General features: G+C 57.3%; 1 protein-coding gene across 16 annotated transcripts in view; it reads left to right on the plus strand.

Annotated features, from left to right (window-relative positions):
• The window catches only part of TLE3 (TLE family member 3, transcriptional corepressor), a 48,544-nt gene that overhangs the window by 23,247 nt on the left and 2,784 nt on the right, over positions 1-22,513 (plus strand). The window contains exons 6-19 of one of the 16 annotated variants that reach the window (XM_082736541.1): positions 970-1,074; positions 9,027-9,231; positions 10,626-10,642; positions 14,195-14,314; positions 15,076-15,126; positions 15,790-15,942; positions 16,341-16,482; positions 17,056-17,255; positions 18,009-18,085; positions 18,844-19,093; positions 19,354-19,601; positions 20,083-20,230; positions 21,222-21,372; positions 22,218-22,294. In XM_082736541.1, the coding sequence (XP_082592667.1) occupies positions 970-1,074; positions 9,027-9,231; positions 10,626-10,642; positions 14,195-14,314; positions 15,076-15,126; positions 15,790-15,942; positions 16,341-16,482; positions 17,056-17,255; positions 18,009-18,085; positions 18,844-19,093; positions 19,354-19,601; positions 20,083-20,230; positions 21,222-21,372; positions 22,218-22,294 (1,944 nt within the window). Of the gene's footprint in view, positions 1-969; positions 1,075-9,026; positions 9,237-10,625; positions 10,643-14,194; positions 14,315-15,075; positions 15,127-15,789; positions 15,943-16,340; positions 16,483-17,055; positions 17,256-18,008; positions 18,086-18,843; positions 19,094-19,353; positions 19,602-20,082; positions 20,231-21,221; positions 21,373-22,217; positions 22,295-22,513 lie in introns of all 16 variants that reach the window. The other 15 variants (XM_082736551.1, XM_082736549.1, XM_082736553.1 and 12 more) reach the window with 15 other exon arrangements.

Consider the following 22,513-nt stretch of genomic DNA (forward strand, 5'->3'; position numbering starts at 1 on the left):
ACAAGGGAAGCGTCTCCAAGGAGTCCCCTTGGGGCAGGTCAGACAGGTGAGCTGTCTTTCCAGCATAGCTCACTCCAGCTGGGGCAGGCCCCAGCCACCCCGCCAGCTCCCTTCCAGAATTCTAGGTTTCTTGAGTCAGAGCAGCAACCCATAAATGATGGCGTCCAAAACACGACCCACTGATGTCCTAGAGCTCACAGCCCAGTAGGGGAGACAGGTGCACATGAAGCGGATGTTACCCCAAGGCCGAAGGGAATGAATGCACCAAAAAAAATATGTATTTTTCAGAGTGGTTTTAGGTTCACAGCAGCCCACGGGTGGAAGGTCCAGAGCTGTTCCCAACATCCCGCCCCAGAGCATTGTATTTATTACTCTTGATGAACCCGCATGGACCCATTGTGACCATTCCCAGTCCCTGCTTGATTTAAGGGTTCACCATGCCACTTTTTTCTTTCTCTCTCTCCAGACACATCTTCGTTTTCCTCTTTACGTGGCTAGGGATTGTATATCTGTAAAATCACATACCTCACTTCTGAACTCCTTGACTGTAGAGTGCCACTCTCCTGACTCGGCACGCACTCTAGCTGCGTCTCCTAAAACATGGGAACACCCTTCTATGTGACGATGCTGTTCCCGCATTTAGAACATTAATGGGGGCTAGCCTCTCCCACTCGGCTCCCATTTGAAGGCGCGGAAGGACTTTTTTTTGTACGTGTGGTGAGAGGAGACGGGTGACTGACGGGCATGTTTGGGCTCATTTCTGTTGAAACTTAAAACAATGTGCGGGAAGTGGGGCTTGAACACGCGCTCTTTGAAAAGTGTTTAAAAACAGAAGGTAGAAAGGCCCCACCTGTTTCAGGGGCCTCCTCTGCCTCATGTGGGGGCCCCGTCCCTGCCTGGCCCCAACGGTCCCCGGTGCCCCCTTCGGTCGGGAAGACAGTGCAGCTCACCCCTCCCTGTTCCCTCCAGCACCAGCAGCAGGTGGCCCAGGCGGTGGAGCGTGCCAAGCAGGTCACCATGACGGAGCTAAACGCCATCATCGGGGTACGTGGACTCCCCAATCTGCCTCTCACCGTGTGTATAGCCCTTTTATTCCTTTCATTTACCATAACCAGAGATCGACCCTGACCTTAGCTGGCCTCAAAGGATGGCGGGCCCAGGGCTTCAGCTTCCCATGGCTTAGACCCATCTGGGGCTCTCACCCCATGATCTCCCCAAGTGGACGGCTTGTTTGACATGCCTCAAATCCACCTCTAAACTCTCCAGCCCTAACCTCCCCCAGCTTTTGGTGTCCCCTCACCCCGTGGTTGGGGGGGCAGGCTCTGAGATAACCGTCAGACCTAGCTGCTCCTCAGGGCCTCCCCGGGGGGCCCTGTCTGCCCTGTGTCCCCCTCTCTGGCAAAGGTCTGCCCTTCTTTGGCCAGCTGAGATCAGAATTATCTCTGTTGTACTGTGGATCTGAAATGTGCTGTGGAATTTGGGTTGGGGCCTTCCTGTGCCATGCACTGAGCTGCCTGACTGTGTGATTGGTGCGCCCTTGTGAATTCCAGCCGGGATATTCTGGGAGTCCTGTCTCACCGGGAGTGGGAAAAATACCCAAGACCGCTTTGTGAGGTCCACTTCTGGTTGGACCCCTCCGTGGAAGAAGGAAGCCGGATCTCTCCTCTTCTGGACCCCTTTCTGGCTTGCATCTTGAATGCATTTCGTGGATTCACAGAGCATCTCTCTCCTGCTTTGGTGTGAGGCTAGGGATATTTAAGAGAAGCAGCTGAGGACAAACAGTTTTTGCATGTCCCTCTGAGCAAAACTCTTAGCCTCAGGTGTTTCCTCCACCTTTTGTCCCTAAAGTGAAAGAGGGTCAGGGGGCTTCTGAGCGATACAAACTCCAGGACACGCACCCTGGAGCTCTTTTCCATGGGTCTGGGGGTGGGGCTGGGAATGTGTGTTTCTGAAGTTTTCCAGATTTTTGTGAAGCAGTGGCCCAAATGACTGACTTCTGGGACCCTGCTTGGTCCTCATTTCTCTTTTGTTCTTGTGTGAGGTCATGATTTCAAGGTGGACCCGATAGTCCCAGAATGTTCTGCTTGGTGGGATAAAGAATAACTCTTAGGTTTTCGGTCTGGGGCAGAAACCCCGAAACATACATTCTAGTTACGGTTCTTTCCTGTATGACCTCGGCAGGTTCTGTCTCTTCCCAGGCCTCAGTTTCTGCATCTGTTCAAGGAGGGAGTGGACCATCTTCTGGGGCCACATGTGCAGGGAGGCTGGGGGCAGAGGAACAGAGGGATGCTGGTGGCTTCTGCTGCTCTCTTGTCCTGCTGTGGGGACCTGTGACGGTGACCAGTTTCTGTCCTGGTCTCAGCCCCGTGGTGGCCGCTGAACGCTGCCGCGAGAGGGCATGGGAGCATTCGCCTGGTCCAAAGCCTGGCAATGTTTGGGGGGAGCAGAGCAGAGTCCAGAAAGAGGACTGTGAGTAAGTGGTTTGTGCCTTTAGCCATTAGGCTGGGAGGCGGCACCCTGATGGGGAAACTGTGCTTTCGTAAAGTTTATTGTCCCTGAGATCAGCCAGCCTGAGCCTCTTCAGCCTTGACACTGTCAAGTTTGGGGCCGGATGCTTTGTTGTGGGGCCTGTTCTGTGCACTGTAGGATGTAGGATGTCTAGCAGCAATGCTGGCTTCTACCCACTGGATGCCACTGGAACCCAAAAATGTCTCCAGATGTCAGCCAAATGTCCCTGAGGGGTGGGGCCTCCCTGGTTCACGGATCTTGCCAATGCCCATATTTCACAGAGGGGCAGTGATTCGAGGATGGGCACAAAGTCAGCCAGAGGCCTGAGGGCTGACTCCCAGCCCTGGGCTCCCTCCCTGCTCCACTCACTGGTCAGCCCGCCTGCAGCCCCTGGGGGCCTTGGTCTCAAGGACCAGTTCACGGCTGGCTGGCGTGGTGGTGGTTTGGTGGCTCTCCAGCAGCGGTGGAAAGAGGCCCCAGGGCGGGAAGTGCGCCGTGGGTTCTGTCCTCCGAAATTCCTCCTCTTCCAGGTCCTCGTCCCAGTCCCCTTTCCAGGCCAAGCCCTCCCGCCTGTGCAGTGGCCCCGGTAGGTGCCCCCTCTCCCACTCCTGCCTCCCTCTTTGGAATTAAAATCCTCTTATGAAAATAACTTTTTTCTAAATTCTAAGAAAAGAGTGAGATTGGGGAGGAAGTGCAGCTTGGATTAGCTCCACTTCCTTTAAGTAGTATTTAGGAAGCTACAAGTTAGGTCAAGGCAGCTTGAGGCAGATATTGGAATTCAATTAAAGCCAACGAGTGGGGCCTGTGACCCCCATTTCCAAGGTAATTGCTTCTCCGGCTCTGAGTGAATGCAGCCGTCGGCCTGTCATTAAGCAGGAGGCCGTCTCATCGCCGCGCCTGACAGAGCCTCACAAGGCAGAAATTACGGACAGCTGAGGCCTGCTCGCACCGGGGAGCCGGGCCTGACTGCACTCTGGGAAGAAGGGGCGGCTCTGCTCCCTGGGAGGAGTGGGGCGAGGGGGCTGGCTGCTGTGAGCTGACCGGGGAAGGTGGGGTGGAGGTGGGGGGCGGGGGGTGCACCTCAGGGCCGGGGTTCTGGCCCCATTGGTAAAGTGCGGTGCAGGGACGGGCCCAGGAGGCTCTCAATAGCAACTGGTGGCTTCTCCCCTCACCCCATGGTGGTGTTGGATTTGCCCATCCAGAAGGAGAAGTAGTCTGGCCTCCTGGTCCGGGAACTAGGATGGCTTTGGGCAAGGCCATCCAGAGTTCCTCCAGGCCTCAGTTTCTCCAGTTGTGACCAGACGGAGGCGGGCTGGGTAAGTGTCCTAGAGTGTGCCTGCTTCAGTCGGGTGTTTCTGGCTGTCTTGGGCATGGGGTTGAAGGAGACTGAGGTCATGTCTTGGTTCCATAGTGCAGTGTATCTGGTGTGGGCACCTGTCCTGGCTTATTTATCACACGAAGTAGAGTATTTCTAGGGTCTCCTGGGGTGGAAGACTCGGAACCGCCATCAGGCTGGTGTGAAGGGAGCGGGGGACAAAGGGGCAGATGGGGGGAGCTCAGGCTTGCTGGCCCAGCACACCCCCTCTCTGGGGAACTCAGGTATTCCCCATGGGCCCAATGATCTGTTACTGTCGACCCCGTACTGTGCTAGGGCCCTGTGTCTTGGATCCACATTATTATGACAGGGGTCCTCAAAGAGTCAAGGTCCCTATGCATGGGGGCGGGGCATGGGGAGCCTTGTCCCTGGAGCAGCATCTAGCGGAAGGCATCCCTAGGCCGATTATAGACCCTGTGAGCTGCCCTAGCAACCATTTCCAGAATCCTCCTTTTCCATCGCTCTGTGCTGGCCCAAGATCATTGAACCTGACGGGCGGCGTGGCCTTTACCCCATCCGCCCACTGACAGTTTGGTCTGTATTCCCTTGGAGATTCATTAGGGGAAGACATGTTCTAAAGTGTTGATTTGATGGGGCGGGGCTGGGGGTCAGGGGGAGGAAGAGGGAGATCACAGCTTGTCGCAGACACTCGGTATTCTAAAGCCCTTCCTGAGGGTTTTGCATTCACTCCGGGATGTAGATGGGCAGGATTCACTTGACTGAGTTTTCCAGGAGGAAGAAGGTAGCGAAGGGCATGCTTCAGAATGTATCAGTTTGTTTTCAGGCCGGCGGCGTGGAGGGGAGAGGGCGTGCTGGCTCTCAGTCCGGGCTGTGCTTGCCTCCCCGAGCCAGTCCCCATCTCCGAAATAGGATAGCAGGCATTGTTGGGAGCTCTCAAAGCTATCTCAGCACGGAAGCGCGGTCCAGTGCGGATCTGTGGGGGGGCCCCCAGCCATGCAAGTAGCAGGAACAGGGAGGGCCCAGGGATGCTCCCCCACATCCTGGGGAGGCCGTAAGTGTCCATTTTATGCAGACAGACCTCTGGGTTTCTTCTGGTGGGTATCCTTAGTGGGTCTGGGCTTTGGAAATGCTTGGACAACTTCACTAAGTTTAACCCAAATCATGAACCTGAGAAGTGAAGCATTAAATCAGCCAGCAAAGGCATTACAGCATGATGTGCATAATCCAATTACCCGTACTCGGGGAGGAAGCCCCGTCAGCCTCTCCTGTAAGCGGCCCTAGCTTCTGAGCCCAGGGCATTGGCACTTGACACACGTGAAGAAAGGCACACACTTAGGGCCCGTGGGCCGCCTGCTTCGACATGCTTGTGTTCTGGCGTGAAATATTACAGGAGGGAGGAGTCCTCCAGAGCGGGCTTGGTTCCAGGCACTTAGCCGGTATTTGGAGGTTGGTGGTGGTTGGGGGGTGCTGGTGACTTCCTCTCCCATCCCGGTATTGGAAGTAGTAGCAACTGGAAACAGGCTAAAGCGAAGTGGTGAGCTCCATCCCTTCTTGGATGGCGGACTCAATTCCATGTCTCCCCGCTTGTCACCCCCCCCCCCACACACACACACACGGCAGTGTATTGCAGCACAAAGTCCTCTGAGGTCAGGGCGGGCCATAGGGGATTGAAGTGCAGCCTGAGGCCAGCTGGCCTTGCCCTGTCTGCCTGTGGAGGGGCTGGGTCGGTGACACGGAATGGCAAGGCAGGTGCATCGTTGCCAGCCAGCAACCCCTGCCCTGCTGGGGAGAAACTTTTGTTTCAATCTCTTTTTTGCAACCAAGACTGTGATGAGCAGACCCCACCCCACCCACGCCCAGTAAGCGCTAGCATCTGCCCTCGCCCCAAGAGATAAGCCTTGGAGGCCAGGGCTTCCATCCTTACTTCCTGAAGCCTGCAGGGCCACTCCCAACTCTGCCTTCAAACTGGGCAAAGGACACCTCAGGGGACTTTCTGGCTGCACAGGGGGTGCTTTTGTACTTGAAGATGAGAAGTATAGGGAAATTTCCTTTCCTCTGTTGCAAAGAGGACACTGATGTCCAACTCGCTGTGGCAGGAAATCACCCTCCCAGGCTTGGATGCGCAGTAGCTTTGAAAAGCCTCTGTTCTCCGAACAGCTACCACAGCCTTTGTTCCAGATTTCTGATGCTTGCTCACGGGTTCACGTTTCCAGGAAGCAGGACACGCTCCACGGAAGCTCCTTGTCCCCATGAACTGTTCTAGCTGTATTTCAGTGGGCCTCGGAGAGGAGGCGCGGATCTAGGAGGTGGATGGCCCTTTTCAGACAGAGTCACTGTGTGGCCTGACTTTCCAGCCTCTCCATGTCTGCCTTTTGCAACATTATCACTTACTTACCCAGCAAGTGCACACTGAGCAAACAAACCAGGCACCATTAGAGGTGCTGGGATGGATAGAGCAAGGTCCTGTCTTCCTGAAACTCACAGGTCGGCAAGCATCCCATAGAGATGAAGGAAATGGTTATAGCTGTGATCCATTCATAGCTTTTGCTAACATGAACTGCGCATTTGCTCTGCTTGATATGTAGTATCACGTGTGTGGTCCTTGCACAGGGAGAAAACAGAGGCCCGGAGAGGTCCACTGACTCCTCTAAGGTCTCAGGGCTGATAAAGGGTAGAGCTGCACGTCTGCCTTAGCCTGTCTGGTGGCCCCAGTGTCAGAAAGGAGACCTCTGTGCTGACCAGGCTGGTGGGGAGGGCTCCTGGAGGAGGAGGCATTTGAAAGTGGGCCGGGAGCCGAAAAGGTTGGGTAAAGAGGACAGAGCTTACGCAGAAAGGTAAGAATTGGGGTATTTGGACTTACTCAGCTGTGTCTCTCCCTGGGCAGGAATCTGCAGTCAGCTCTTTCTCTAGCAAAAGAATTGTTCATGGAGGGAGCCAGCCTTGGACGCATGCAGCTGCTTCCCAGAAGCCCTTCTCCTGTCCTCCCCTCGCCTCTCCTCCCTCTCCCTGCAGCGATCTCACTGGCTGTGCCCTGTGAAAAAGTAGATTAAATCCCCACTCCTTGCTTTCTGGGATTTTACTAAATAGTTAACACTGGCAGAATTAAACGGCCTGCCAGCAACCAGTCTAAAACCGCAGGGCTGCTGGCGGAGACGCATTTGAAGGCCGCTCATGTAGGTGCAGTTGGATGGTTGGCCCGCACCGAGGAGTGATGGGTAGCCCTTGGAAAGGATGTGTTGGTTGGTACAGAATAGTCTTCAACTAAAACCCAGTTGTGTAGTAGTAGCAGTTGTGGTGAGGTTGGCAAGAGCCTATTGATTCAGGAACACATTTACAATATGTAGATTTTCATAAAGGAAAATTCTAGAGAGAGGAACAGTGGAATCTTCTAGAGCGTGGGATTGAAGAGTAATTTTTTAAGAATAACTTTTTAATCCATACTTATTTTACGTGTCTTCTGACTGCATGTTTTTTTTTTTTTTTCTTGTAATAAGACCTAACAATTATAATTTATTTGAAAAGAAAGAATAGGGGAGCTCTGCTCTAAGCTCCTGTGTTCCAGGAAGAGCCGGAGTGCAGGCTGGGTTGGGTGGGGTTTCTGCATGGGGCCCCCTGCTGGGGTTTTGTTCCGGATCAGGGACCAGTGCCCACCAGTAATTTCCCTGAATCATCCAACAGTAGATGTTTCAGCTCTGAGTAATGGTCACTGGTCCCAGCCTTTGACCCAGAGCTGATAAAAAAGCACCTCCCCTTTTGAGTTGGGGGCAGGAGTGTGGGGGTGGCTGGGGTTCCCCCATTGGCTTCCAGATGAGCCAGATTTGCAGTTTGCTGTGTCGTGGTTGTGGGAGAGCAGGGCCCTTCACCCCAATTGCAAATACTTCCTGCCTCTGAGAGCCTCACCTCCCACCAGACTGTAGACTTTCCCCCTGTGTTCCCCCTGTGTTGTCTGCCAGCCTGGCCCAAAAGCCAAGTTTACATCAGTAGGCAAGCTTGTCACCCCCACCAAGCTCTTCAGACTTGAGGAGTCATGGCGGGGTGGGGGGGCTCTCTTTAGGGACACTCGTTAGATAAGATCGATGGTTGACAGATTTGAATCCAGGTCTCACCTACTAGTGGTTGGACCCGGCTAATTACTGGCCACCCATTCCAGCCCCCTAAGTGTCAGTTTGCCATCTGTAAAATGGGCACAAACCCTCCTTTGCCACCCGGGCCGGAAGCGTCAGAGAGAATATTTGGAAAGTGGCATGCGTACATTTGGGCTTTCAGTAAATGTCGGTCCCCTTCTCTTGTGTTCCTGGAGAAGATGTCAGCATACCCAAGGCCTTGGCCACTCCTCAGAGGTATTTGGCGGGGGTGTAGTACACCCCACAATTCCTGTGGTTCTTGGCACAAAGTTAGGAATGGTAAGATAAAGGCTATTTTGTAGTGGCTGCTGGGGAGAGGACCTGGCTGTCCAGAGGGTGTAGGGTGTGGCAGGGAAAGAGAACATTCTGGGGCTAATCTGGGTAGGGGTCCCTTGTTAGCTGTTGTTGTGAGATCACTTAATGAGTCAGCTGCCTGAGGTCATACAGCTAGGAAGCACCATAGCCAGGATTGGAATACTGGTCCATGTAGTTCCAGACTCCACTCCTGTTACTCTGGTCTCCACTCTGTTCTCCACTCTGAGGTCCAGCAACGTCAGCTCTCATTCCACTGGCCCCAAGGTCCTCTTGATCTTGGGAGTTTTCTTCTGTGGCCTGGCCCTGGCTCAGCCAGCCAGCCTGGAGTTCTGAGAATTAGGGAGGCTTCCCAGGATATGGGCTCAGGGTGGGAACCACCGGCTGCGAATGTTTGAAGGCATGCAAGCATGAGCAAGTGTGACTGCTGGCTTAAAAATGGGCCCTCCTCAACCGAGGGGGAGCCCCGATGATTCTTTGGTCCTGAGATGCATGCTTTATTTATCTGGGGCTTGGAAATGGACACTGAGGAATTGTGTCCCAAAACGGGGGTGGGGGGATGGGTGGAGAGTTTGGAGACAAAAGTCTGGTGCCTAAACTGCCATCGGTTAACAGGCTTCCTTCAGCCAGACAGCATGTGGAATGAGCTGGGGGTGGGTAAGGGTTTTGGAGGGCATCCTCCCCGCCCTCCAGCGGCCTCCCCCGCCGTCCCCGCTCAGCTGTGCTCACCACCCACTTCATTGCAGCAACAGCAGCTCCAGGCCCAGCACCTCTCCCACGCTACGCATGGCCCCCCGGTCCAGTTGCCTCCCCACCCATCAGGCCTGCAGCCTCCAGGGATCCCCCCGGTGACGGGGAGCAGCTCGGGGCTGCTGGCGCTCGGCGCCCTGGGCAGCCAGGCCCACCTGACTGTGAAGGACGAGAAGAACCACCATGAGCTGGACCACAGAGGTGCGGCCCAGAGCTGGGGCAGAGGGCAGGGCTGGGCTGGGGGTGGGGGTCCTGTAGGTAGGTCCCACGGCGAGGGGGGACAGCAGGTGTTGTCACCCTGGGGCCAGGAGTGAGAGAGTTAGCAAAAGATGGGGGGCCGTCTGTCAGATTTCTGGTACACGGAAGCCAGAGCCCCACGCTCCGTGACTACCCCTCCATCCCTGCTGTGGACCTGGACTTCTCTGGCCTGGAATGCCTCTCGTGCAGCCTCCATCATCCCAGCTACCCGCTGCCCATCTTTAAAGGGCCCATTCCTTTAAGATGCCTTCTAGTCTGTGCTGGCAGCTTTTTTCCAGGAGAGTTAAAGAGCTGGGGCCCCAAGAGGGAGCCCTTGCTTGCTGTCCCCTTCTAGCCTCCCCTACAGAGTGTTTTGTCCTCACCCAAGAGCATCAGTCCTTCAAGAACAGGGGCCACGTTCCAGGCTTTTAACTTAGCATATGTGTCTCACCAACGCAGGTGCCTTGGAAAAGGTACACCGTTGGCACTCAAGTAAAGACTGACAAGTCGACTGTCTTTAAGCAGAGATCGTGATTGCTGGGGAAGGAACGGTCATGGCTCCCTGGCAGGCCCTTTTCCAAAAGTTGTCATGTCGTGTGGTCTGCCCTTAGACATTTTTTTCCCCGTTTTATTGAGATAGAATTGACCTGCAGAATTGTGTGAGTGGAAGGCTTGCACCAGAATTGTATTGGCCCTTGGCTATTGCCCAGGGCATCTGGCCCAGGCCAGAGCACCAGAGCAGCAGCGGAGTATGGGAAACAGAGACGGAGTTGTGTGTCGCTGCAGAGGGCTGGCACACTAGGCAGAGGAGAGGGTGTCCTTACAGCAGAGAGGAGAGTTAGGGAGCTTATGCTTGGCCACGCAGAATGATAGAAGCTTCTCTGCAAAGACACACAATGTGGTGTTAGTTTAAAAAAAAAAAAAAACAAAAAAACAAAAAAAAACAATCCCACAGTTCCTTTATTTGTTTGTTTCTTTGAAACAATAACATGCTCAATACCCAGATCCTTTACAAATAGGTGGCTTTAAAAAGTGCTGACCAGGGATCTGGGTCCCCTTGTTGGCATGTCAGGGAGAGCAGGACCACGGCCCCTGCCCCACCCGGGACTGGTGGCCAGGGAGAGAGCATGGGGAATGGAGGCGGTTAACTTGCAAAGTGGGAAGTGTCACCTACTGACCCTGCCTTGGCTGACCCACAGTGACTCAGAGAGCTAGGCCTGCTGCCCATTTTAAAACCCATCAACTAGCAAAGCATAAAAGCCAGCTGCATAAGACTGACCTTTTTTTTTTTTTTTTTTTTTGTCTTTTTCTCTTGGGGCGCCTGACCCTCCTCCTGTCCGGGCCTTCCATCCCCAAAGAAAGAGAATCCAGTGCGGTAAGTGTCAGCACTCTGGAACCTATGGAGTGTGGGGTGCTGGGGGGGAGAAGGAAGGGGGACCATGTGGGATCCAGGGGTTATGGGGGGGGGTCTTGCAGGCTTTCCACCCATCATTTGGCCAACGAGTAGCTTTAAGTGAGCCCTAACCCTCTTGTTTATGAGTGGTGATTAACCAGAGAGGTCAGCTGGCCAGTTCGTGGAGTCCCCGGGCCCCCACAAGCAGCCTGGGGGTCTGGTGTCCCAGGCAGGGTTGCTTCCCTTCTCCCAAGTTGGCTGCCCCTGTCTGATCCTGTATCCTCCTCCCTTCCTCCCAGTGCCTGAGGTTTCTCCATGTTCTGGGCTTAAACTCGGTTTAAGAAAGTGCTAGCGAGCGAGCATCAGGGCCAGGCATTCTGTGCGTCTGCCAGCTCTGAGATTTGTCGTAAATCTTCCTGATCACACTGAGGCTCAGAGGTTCTGTTTCAAGTGAATAAGCCTTCTGAATAAGCGCAGTGGAGTCTGGATAAAAAAAAAATCCTCCAGCGATTAGCAAAGCTATTTTATTCCTCATCGCTGTCCTTGTATCTGGGGCCATCTAATCTGCAAGGATGGCTTTGGTTATTACCTCGTGTTAAGTAGGACTTGGAAGGTCAGGCAGTTAACTAACCATCTAGACGGCAGCTTCCTCGGGCAGCTCCCTCCCGACCCCCTTCCCTCCTCCCGGCCCTCCACCAGGCTGACTTTTTAAACCTTCCAGTTAGCAGTGGCGCTCTCGTCCCCTCTCGACTTGCCAATGTGCTCAGAAATCCGGGTGCACGTTGGGGCCCAGCAACGGCTAGGGTATATCTGAAAGGGAAAACCGAAGCTGAAAGTCCATTTTGATTGCTTGAGCGTTGATCCTCAGAAAGTGGCATTTTTGGAGAGTTGGGCTGGCCTAGATAGGAGTCGGGGGCTGGACTGGACCCCTCCAGTCCTGGGTCTGGTCCCGGTTTCATGGACACCGGGTGACTCTCTCGGCCTCCTTGAGCTGCAGCTTCTTTGTCTGTGCCACGGGCATATTCCTGTGCAGCCAAGCCTCTCTGCTTAGGAGACCCCCCCACAGCCGCGCCCAGCCTCCGGGAGGTGACCCGGTTAACACGACCTGCTGCCGAGTGACATGAGGGTTTGACGCCTGACGCCCTCTGTCTTCACGTCCTCCTCCCCACTGCTGTTTGCATTTGGCTTTGTGCCCCTGTCTGTGAAAGCTTTCTGCTCCAAGAATCCCCTGGGGAACCCCCCCAAGAGCTGAGCTCCTCACTCCGCAGTGCTGGTCCACACCCGTGCTCGGCAGACTCCAAGAGAGGGGGGCCCCCTCGAGCCCCCAGACTATCGGGAGCAGGGTTGGGGGGGGTGAGGAGTCAAACTGCCATCCATCCTGGGGCGGTGGTGGCCTCGGCCCTGCAGCCTGTCGCGAGCAGCCCTTTGCAAAAGCAGGTTGTCAACAGATGAGGCCCCCGCAGGAAGGACAGGGCTGCGGCCGAGCGGGAGGGGGACGGCTGGGCGGGCTGGAAGCTGTCCCGGAGGGGTTAGTCTGGAGTCCAATTAGAGGTAGCTTCATTCATATTTCCTTGCCTCGCCGAAGCAATAAAAAATACTTAGTTTTTTGGCCGCCTGCCAGCCAGAGGCGGGCTGGATCGATGCCGCTAAATGCTTGACATGACTCTCTCCAGTAGCGGCGAGGGTTTTCAGCCTGACTGCAGGAGAAGAAAGGGCTTGCTGTTCCCCGAGCCACAGACCGGGTCGCAGGGAGAAAGCCGAGCAGCCGCGCGCCCCCTCTGCCCCGCTCCCCGCCCGCCCGGGAGCCTAGCTGCCCAGCGCGGGGTGGCCGCTGCCGTGGGAGGAAATGAAATGCCGCTGATTTCTGGGCCGGGCTCGCAGCAGCTAATTGAATTGCGGTGTGCGCGCCTCGCCACTGCTCCCGCCCGGCGCTGGGGAAGGCTGAGCTGCACTGCCATTAGGACCTCCATTTTTTCTTCAAGGCTTGATAACTCTGCCATTTTGATTTGCTTCAGGCAGAAACTTGGCAGGGAAGGGCTGCCCAGGAACCGGCTTAGGAAAGGAAATGAAGTTCTGCGGTTCCCACACCGTCCCTCCCCTCCAAACACCAGCGCTGGTCTCCAGGAGAGTGGGGGAGATGGGAGGTAGAGGCTCATTCCCTACCCGCACCCCCACGGCCCCCGGCCTTTCGCTGTCCTCCTCTGCCCATGTCTCTCTTGAGTTTCCTGCATGGCCGTGTCCAGCACGTCCACACTGCCGGGGGAACATGGCCAGACCTGCCTTGCCCGGTCCTGCAGTCCAGCTGTGTGCCCCAGGAGAGCAGGGGCTGTGTCTGGCTCCTTCCTCCAGCCCTGGCACCCAGCCTCAGGCCTGATCTAGGGTGGGTACTTAGGAGAGGCAGGGGATGAGTGGTGAGTGATGAAGGAAGGGGTAGTTTGGTTTCCTAGAAAGGAGTAGATCTCAGCGGCCCCCTGGAGGGGCATCGGTTCTGATACCGTCCTGGCCCGGGTCTGGAGGGCACAGGCCGCCTGGCAGGTACTGTGGCCAGTAGCTCCTCCCTCTCTGCTCCCCAGCCCGGTGCTGCCGGCCACACCATGTGGGCCGTTCCTGGCCCCCATCGGGGCCCCAAGCCAGCTGGACTCCATCCTCCATGGGATGCTCTCCACCTACCTGTGCTGGTCCAGCTTGGTCTGCTGGCCCTGACCCGCTCTTCCCAGGCCTTGGATTCCAAACTGTTGCTGCACTTGCTTGCTTTGGAGTTTGAAGGGGGAACTCATTAAGCCCTTCCAGGCCCCGCTCAGGTTTCCTTCATGTTGCCCCCCATGGGGGGCTTTGGGCGCGTCTCCCAACCTCTCAGGACACGATTCCATCTGCCCTTTCACCTTTCCCTGGCTTTCAGAGGGAAAGGCTTCACGAAGTTGGAATTCTTGTTTCTTTCTAACACTTTCTCTGAAGTGGCTCAAGGCCTGGCATGGGTGGGGGGGGGGGGTAGCATGTTCACACAAAATGCCAAGTTGCCCCCCCATGGGTAGAGAAGGCTTATTGGCAACCCGACATCCTCCCTCCCTGTCCGTCCCCCCATTCCAGTTGAGCTAGGCAGGGTTGGACGCGGTCCCCCGTGTGTCCACTGAGACCCATCTTTCAAGACTCAGTACAAATTTCTCTTGTCCCTTCTTTGAGCAAAGACACAGGGCCGGCCCAAGGTGGGGAGTGAAGGAGGGGTGATCCAGCTCTCAGAATGGAAGACCCCCCCCCCAAAAAAATGGAAGATTCCACAGGCTGGGAAGCAGAGAGCTCAGCGCAAGCCTGTTTATGGAACAGCTGCGTCATGGCTACAAAAGAGAATGGTGCCCCCAGGGCTCCCCCCACCATGGAGACCCTGTCTGGAGAGCTGGGAAGGCTTCCCTGGCGAAGATCCCGCGGGGGGAGGATGAGAGGACACACACCACACCTCCGCTGACCTCGAGACCCCTGCGCCTACCTGTGTCTCAGGGTGCACGAAATGTTTACACCGAATCTCCTCTTGGTTTCCAGAATAACTCCGTGTCACCCTCAGAAAGCCTCCGGGCCAGTGAAAAGCACCGGGGCTCCGCGGACTACAGCATGGAAGCCAAGAAGCGGAAAGCCGAGGAGAAGGATAGTCTGAGCCGATACGTACGTCTAGTGGGCGCCATGCGGCTGGGGCTGGGGGCTGGGGCGTGGGAGCACCTGCAGGCCTGACTCATGGGTGAGTCAGAGGCATGGGGGGTGGTTGCTGGGTTGCCTGGTCAGGGGGTCAGGATCATAAACACACGCTGTGAGCACATGGGCCATGGCCAGGACGGGGAGAACTGAGGGGAGCTGTGGGTGCCCCCCCAACACAGAGCAGGGTGCCCCATGCTGCCATGGTAGCCTTCCCACAATCCTGGTCTGCCCCAGGGGGCTGTCTCCAGTGCCCCCGTGCTTTGAGCCTACCGTGTGGTCACAGGATCTGCTGTGGTTGGGCTGTTAGGATGAGAACTGAGACCAGGGGGGAAGGCCATGCTTTGCTGTTTGCGGCTCTGGGCGTGTCACCCGAGGGCCTCGGCTGCGTTTCTGGGAGACGAGGCAGGTCACCCCTCCCACAGAGAGTGGTGGAAGCGATGACATGAGGCTAGCACGCTTCCTCGTCTGTGGTGGTGGCCATAAAGCCGCTGGAAGGAGCCAGGTGTAATGGGGCAGGTGTGGGTGAGGCTGCCAGTGGGCGTGGAGCGCAGTGATCCCAACAGGAGCCAGGGGCTGGGCAAGCAGACCGCTGACATCGGTGGGCCAGAGGGGAGAATGCGCGGACGGTGGGGTTTGGCCCCGGGTTCAGACTCCAGTGCTAGAAGCAGGGGGTGCTTCAGGCTCGGCATGGTTGGGAGTGGCCCCCCGACGGGCTTCTTTCTTGCTTGCAGGACAGTGACGGGGACAAGAGTGACGATCTGGTGGTGGATGTTTCCAACGAGGTGAGCACAGACAGGCCTGGGTTGCAGCATGCTCTGCTTGGGGTGGTTCTAGGCAGCCCATCCCCTGGCTGGGAGCTGTGTGTCTCGGCTGCTGCTCCAGTGTGGCTGGCAGCCTGAGCAGGGCAGCGAGGCCTCTGGTGTTGGTGCCTTGGGCTGCTCAGGAGGAGGAGGACAGGGCTTGGCTTGCATGGTTGCCTGGGTTCTTAGGACGGGGAGCCCAGGGGAGGGAGCGCAAGCATGCCTCAGAGGTCCCAGGCAAGGGCCGGCTCCTGTTCCCCATGGTCTTCCAGGTCAGCTCTGTTTTTCCCTCCCATCCCCCAACCGTGGCATCTTGAGGATAGAGGTCATGAGCCCCTTGGGACCTGCCTCAGCAGGGAAGGAGGACCTTCCTGCACGAGGCCGAGAGGCCCCACTCCCCAGATTTGAGTCCTGAACTTGTGTCTGGTCCTGGGCTGGTCACTGTCCCCCACCTCCCACCAGGCCCCAGTCTCCCCATCTGTGGGATAAAGGGGTGAGACCAGATCCCCACTTCGGGGGCTCTGGTCTCTCTCAGCCCAGCTCCCCTCCCCGGCAGCCGTTGCGCTCCCTCCCCGTCCCTGGCACAGGGAAGACTCCTGGCTGGTTGTGACTGTCAGTGCATCTCTGCGTCCCTTGTGCTTTTAGGACCCCGCGACGCCCCGGGTCAGCCCGGCACACTCCCCTCCTGAAAATGGGCTGGACAAGGCCCGCGGCCTGAAAAAGGACGCCCCCACTAGCCCCGCCTCAGTAGCCTCCTCCAGCAGCACACCTTCCTCCAAGACCAAAGACCTTGGTCATGTATGTGGGGTCTGTCCGCTGGTGCCACAGAAGCGGAGGGCTGGGGGCAGGTTGGGGTGGAGGGAGAAGGTTCTGGAAAAGGGACAAGCTGGAGTGGTCATAATTGGAGGGGAGAGGGGTGGAGTATGAAGAACGTGGATTGGGGTTTGGCCCCAGTTCAAACACTGGCTTTCCCACTTACTGGCTGGGCCCTGTGCTACCAGTGAAATGTTCCCGAGCCTTGGTTACTGCATCTGTAAAATGGGAACGATTGCCACAGTCCTGGCCCAATAAGGTTGGGCAAGAATTGAGGGGCTGTTGGGCAGAAAATTTAGAACTGGGGTCGGCACTGGGTAGTGTGGCCGGTTCCAGATGCCCGCCTCTTGAGAGAAAGGAATCTTGGTGTCTTCCCTGTTCAGAACGACAAGTCCTCTACCCCTGGGCTCAAGTCCAACACGCCTACTCCAAGGAACGATGCCCCGACTCCAGGCACCAGCACGACCCCAGGGCTCCGGTCGATGCCGGGCAAACCTCCAGGCATGGACCCGATAGGTATAATGGGTAGGCACGCTGGGGCTGGGGCGACCGCGCTGGAGGGTTGGGGTTTTCCCCGGGCCAGGGCTGGAGCTGCACAGCTAGGCCAGAGCTCTGAGCACTATGTGGGAGTTGGGGCTCTCCCGGGACCTGCCTCCAGGGGGACTCCACAGTCAGGTTTCAAGAGGACATGGACACCTGGTGGGTCAACACTGATGTCAATGGCTCACTGAGGCCACTGTTGGACTCGGCGTGTGCAAGGCACTTCAGATAGGTCAGGACACCTGTAGTCTATTCCCAATTGTGTCATTAGTTCTGTGACACTCCCAGCAACTCCCTTCTCTGGGCCTCCATGTCCTGCTCTGTAAGAAGAAGCGGGCACGTCTCTCGGCTTGAACCTTTTGGACTGCGAGGACCAGATTCCTAGTTAAATGGTTTCAGTCCAAGAGGACGGCCTGGAGCAGGCAGCTTTTGAGTGCAGGAAGGATTGCTGCGGGGCTGGGAGGCATCCTGGTGGCCTGAGCTTTGTCCCGGAAGGAGGGGTGGGCCCGCTCCCCCCTGGTGCCCCCCACCCCCCATCTGACGCCCGCCTCCTTGCAGCCTCGGCCTTGCGCACGCCCATCTCCATTACCAGCTCCTACGCGGCCCCCTTTGCCATGATGAGCCACCACGAGATGAACGGCTCGCTCACCAGCCCGAGCGCCTACGCCAGCCTCCATAACATCCCACCGCAGATGAGCGCGGCGGCGGCTGCCGCCGCCGCTGCCTATGGCCGATCGCCAATGGTGAGCTTTGGAGCTGTACGTAGACCTTTTGGCTCCTTTTGTTGGCGGGGAGGGGACTGGGAAAGGAGTGGGGACTTGGTGGGGGTTGTCAGGCAGCTGCCTCTGAGGCAGAGTGTTTATTAGAAAAAGAAAGGAACATAAGCTTTGGTGTCAGCAGACCTACCCCCATTTGGCTTGTTAGTCGTCAAAAGACCTCATGTAACTCAGGCTCGCCCCTCCCCATGTCCAGGCCATCTTTTTCCATCTGGAAAGTGGGGCTGCTCTCTTTCTGGGCTCCGTGGGGATGGGAATCCCAAAAGGAGTCCCATCACTTCCACATAGCTTGGGTTTGGTAAATGAGGCTGCTTGCTATACCAAGAATGGGTTTGGATTTGGGTCGGCAGAGAGGGGTTCTTTCTCAGGAGACGGTTTCTCTCCTAGGTGGCCTCCTCTCCCTGTGACGGGCCCACCGGATGCCAGGGGAGAGAAGGAAGTGGGGCCGGGTCAGCTCTGCCTGGTGGGACAGGGAGCGCTGGGGGTGTGGGGCTCAAGGGTACTGGCTCACAGTTGGTGGTTCTGGACTGTCACCCTGTCCTCCCACTGTCCTGGGCAAGATACCTGGCCTGCTGGGCCTGTTTTTCCTCTGAGACCATAGGCTGTTCTCTGTCTTCTGGGTTTTCAAGAGGGAGCACTATGGGCAGGACGTAGGAAATGGTGAAGGAAGAGGCTGGGGGTAGGGACTGCGAGGCGGCCTCCCTCACTAAGGGCTGGCCTTGTCTTGCCTTACAGGTTGGTTTTGACCCTCACCCTCCCATGCGGGCCACCGGCCTTCCCTCAAGCCTTGCCTCCATTCCTGGTGGAAAACCGTAAGTTCTGGCTGGCTTACTGCATGCTCGTTGGGGAAGGCACACAAACCCCTACCCCTCTCCCTGGCCCTGCCCCTGACCTTGGCCTTGGCCTTGGCCTTGAGAAGGTGTCTACCCCCTAGAGGTACGCAGAGACCAGATTGGAGCCGCAGGAAACCGCTGCCTGGCCACACCCCTGATTGGCCCTGGGGTTCCTGCTGAGTGGGGAACTGAGAGGGGGCTGGGGAACACCTCCATTGATGGGGCCTCCCTAGCTAAATGATGTGAGCACTTCAGCCTCAGGAGCTCCTCTGGATTTGAGCTGCAGGAAGGACCCCTAGCTAGCACCCACAGTGGCCTAAAACAGCAGACAACCTACGCTGGCTTACCTCTGGCTCTGACATGCACTCCATGATTCATCGTGGGGGGCACACCTCTTTCCCTCCCTGTTAACCCCTGGGCTTGCAAAGGAAGAGGTGACCTTCAAGCCGAACCCTTTCCACAGGGATTTAAAGGTGGTAGGAAAGGGCATTCCGCGGCCCATGTGGGGTCGATGACGAGATCTAGAGCCAAGGATCTGGGGGCAGGAGCTGAAGTCCAGGCTGGGTTGTTAAGCAACCCCCTACCCTACCCAAGGAGGTTGGGGTGCCCGGGTTCCCTAAGATTTGGGGAGTGGGGTACAGAGGTGGACCAGTCAGGGTGGTGCCATCTGACCTGGGTTGGACTCATGGGAACTGAGAGGATTGGGGATGACGGAAGGGACGGGTTCTCCCTTTTAGGGCGTACTCTTTCCACGTGAGTGCTGACGGGCAGATGCAGCCCGTGCCCTTCCCCCACGACGCCTTGGCCGGTCCTGGCATCCCCCGCCACGCCCGGCAGATCAACACGCTGAGCCACGGGGAGGTGGTGTGTGCTGTGACCATCAGCAACCCCACGCGGCACGTCTACACGGGGGGCAAGGGCTGCGTGAAGATCTGGGACATCAGCCAGCCGGGCAGCAAGAGCCCGATCTCCCAGCTGGACTGCTTGGTGAGAGGCCCAGGACCGCAGATACTTCCTCTGGCTGGGCAGTGAACTGGCTGGTGGACCCTTGAGCCCTGGGTTTACCATCCTTAAGTGGAGATGATACTGAGCTTGCCAGGGTTGGTGAAGACGTGCACAAAAGATTGAAGGGTTGTGGGTGGGGGGAGGGAACGGCTTCCAGAGGACACTCAGTGTCACTGGGTGGGATTCTTCTGGTTCCTGGGAGGAGGGGTGGCCAGAGCTCAACGTTGCCCCTCTCCCTCCAGAACAGGGACAACTACATCCGCTCGTGCAAGCTGCTCCCCGACGGGCGCACGCTCATTGTGGGTGGCGAGGCCAGCACGCTCACCATCTGGGACCTGGCCTCGCCCACGCCCCGCATCAAGGCCGAGCTGACGTCCTCAGCCCCTGCCTGCTACGCCCTGGCCATCAGCCCTGACGCCAAAGTCTGCTTCTCCTGCTGCAGCGACGGCAACATCGCCGTGTGGGACCTGCACAACCAGACCCTGGTCAGGTGCGGCTGCACCAGGGGGCCGGGGAGCTTCGTTCTCGGGAAGGTCGCGCTGGTCCTAACAGCGTCCCGCCCGGGGTGCTTTGGCTGTGGGGTGGTCACATCCGAGTGATCGGTGTGGGTGGGGGACGGAGGGCACCTCTGCAGAAGGCTCCGAGGAGAGGGGAGCGTAGAATCCAGAGCATTGGAGACGAGCAGAGGGAGGGAACTGAGGAAGGAGGGCATGGGCTCCCGGGCGTTCGGAGCAGTGTCACTTGGTGGTTGTTGTGGGGCCTCAGGAGTGGCGGTCCCATGCGAATCCTGCCTCCATTATGACCCCGTCCCGGGGGAGGAGACCCAGCTCTACTGCAAGCTCACCGAAGGGCCGTGGGTGCACGGTCCACCCCCTTCTCAGCCTGAGTTTCCTCTTCTGCTCAGACACAGCTGGCCTTGGCGGTCAGTGGGTCCGGAGGGCTCATTCCCTCTCCCTTCTTGGCCTCCGTAGGCAGTTCCAGGGTCACACAGACGGCGCCAGCTGCATAGACATCTCCCACGATGGCACCAAGCTGTGGACCGGAGGCCTGGACAACACCGTGCGCTCCTGGGACCTGCGCGAGGGCCGGCAGCTGCAACAGCATGACTTCACCTCCCAGGTGTGTGCGCTCCTCCCCTCCCCCAGGACAGCGTGCGCCCTTCCCTTTGGGGGTCCCAGTGGCTGGGTCAGGGGACAAGGGAGCCCTCACAGGTGGTCATTGCAAATGGACTGTGACCAACTTGAGCCACCTCGGAGGGCTTCCTGGAGGAGGCAGCAATAGAATAGAATGGAGAAGGAAGGCCCTGGACTTGGATGTACTTGACCCAGCTGCTGTGATTGGATTCTTAGCTCCTTTGTTGTTGAGCACTTTGGCTCCAGTTTTTTCTTCCCTCGTGGGATGGACACGGTAGTAGCTATGTTGTAGGTGTGGTGTGAGCCTTGAAGTGGTCCCTCTAAAAGCCTTCGCCATAGTCCGACTCGTAGAGGATGTTGTGTGGACATCGGGTAGCCTTATTTTTCGTTGTTGTTTGTGTTACTTATTGAAATGTTTTAACCATATGTATTTAGTATTTTAGCATTTCTATTCACTTTTTTCCTTAAGGAAAGGCTAAAGTCCCAGGGACAGAGTAACTTTGAAAGTGAAACGCCTGTGCCACCTCTGAGTTGGAATGCTGGCTCTACCACTTACTTTTTATTTTTTTAAAAGATTTTATTTATTTGATAGACAGAGATCACTAGCAGGCAGAGAGGCAGGCAGAGAGGAGGAAGCAGCTCCCTGCTGAGCAGAGAGCCCGATGCGGGGCTCAATCCCAGGACCCTGGGACCCTGGGTCCATGACCTGAGCTGAAAACAGAGGCTTTAACCCACTGAGCCACCCAGGTGCCCCTACCACTTACTTTTTAGAGTCAGCGACCTCTCTGAGCCCCTACATCCTGGCCCCTATAAGGGGCTGAGGGAGAGGAGAGGGGCTTTGCCTTGCAGGTGGGGATGTGATGGGAAGGGGAGCAGTGGGCCTGGGGTCCCTGAGCGGGGCCTTTGAGGAGCCCCTGGGGCCCCAGGTGGAGTGTGGGGGGATAGAGGAGCTGAGTCTGGTCTGCCACCCCCTGCAGATCTTCTCACTGGGCTACTGCCCCACTGGGGAGTGGCTGGCTGTGGGCATGGAGAGCAGCAACGTGGAGGTCCTGCACCACACCAAGCCGGACAAGTACCAGCTGCACTTGCACGAGAGCTGCGTGCTGTCACTGAAGTTTGCCTACTGTGGTGAGCGTCAGGGGGCCGGGAACTCCGGGCAGCCTGGCCTGCCCTCTGCGCAGAGGGGGGCCCAAAGCTGAGAGCAGGGCAGAGCCTCTGTGCCAGCCACGTCCTGGAATCCAGCCTCCCGATCCCGACTGCTGTCATTCATGTTCAGCGTCCGTGTGCCCCCCTGCCCCCTCCCCCCCGCCATCCTTGTCCCTTGGATGCAGATATGGCCACAGGGTACCAGGCACTCATGGCAGCAGGCTAAGACTGCAGGCTGTGGTGGCAGACAGCCCCAGATTGGAGCTCCTTCTCCCTGGTCTGGCTGCAAAACCTCAGCTACCCCCATCCTCTCCGCCTGCCGGGGGTTCTTTCTCCGGAGCGGCCCGGGGCCCCCGTGCGACTTTGGGGAGCAGGAGCGCATTAGCACAGGCAGAGCCCTGCAGAGCCTGAGCACCGGCCCATCTCCGCCTGCAGCTGGCTGGGTCTCCAGACCTCAGGGCTCTGCCATTTCTAGCACTTTCTGCTGCCTTCTAGTTGTAAAACTGAGAAGGGTCACTCAGCTGGTGGCTTTACAAAGAATCTTTTGGGGAAGAGCAATGACTGTGATGAAGTGCAAATCCTACTGTTCTCCGTCCCAGCTGTGCCCACCACCCCCCGCCTCCGCCCAGGACTGCCGAGAGTTCGTTCTGGGAGGGTCTGTGAGTCCATTACAGGTCTCACTTACAAAATGCCCCCTACCAGCCGAGAGTCCAGCTGTGGCCCACACCACCTCTCCATGGCAGCCAGCCATGTCTGGGGTGGGTCTTGCTTTCCAAGGCAGCGAGCCATGAGCTGATGTTAACGTTCCCTTTGCCACCCGCCTGCAGGCAAGTGGTTCGTGAGCACTGGGAAAGACAATCTCCTCAATGCCTGGAGGACGCCGTACGGAGCCAGCATATTCCAGGTACCGCCCGGGGGAGCCCCGGCTCCTGCCCCAGGTCTCTTCCGGGGATGGGGATGGCCCCTTCCAGCCCTTACGTGCTGGGGGTCTGGGATGGGTCCCCTGGAGCCAAGTCCTGGGACACATCAGCGGGCCACACACTACTGCTCGTGGCCTCTGACCCATGGGGTGAGGGCTTTTAAGTGGAGATTCTACAGGATTTCTAGAACAGGGAGTTAAGTC

The sequence above is a fragment of the Mustela nivalis genome (assembly GCF_964662115.1).
Source record: "Mustela nivalis genome assembly, chromosome: 6".
NCBI lineage: Eukaryota > Metazoa > Chordata > Mammalia > Carnivora > Mustelidae > Mustela > Mustela nivalis.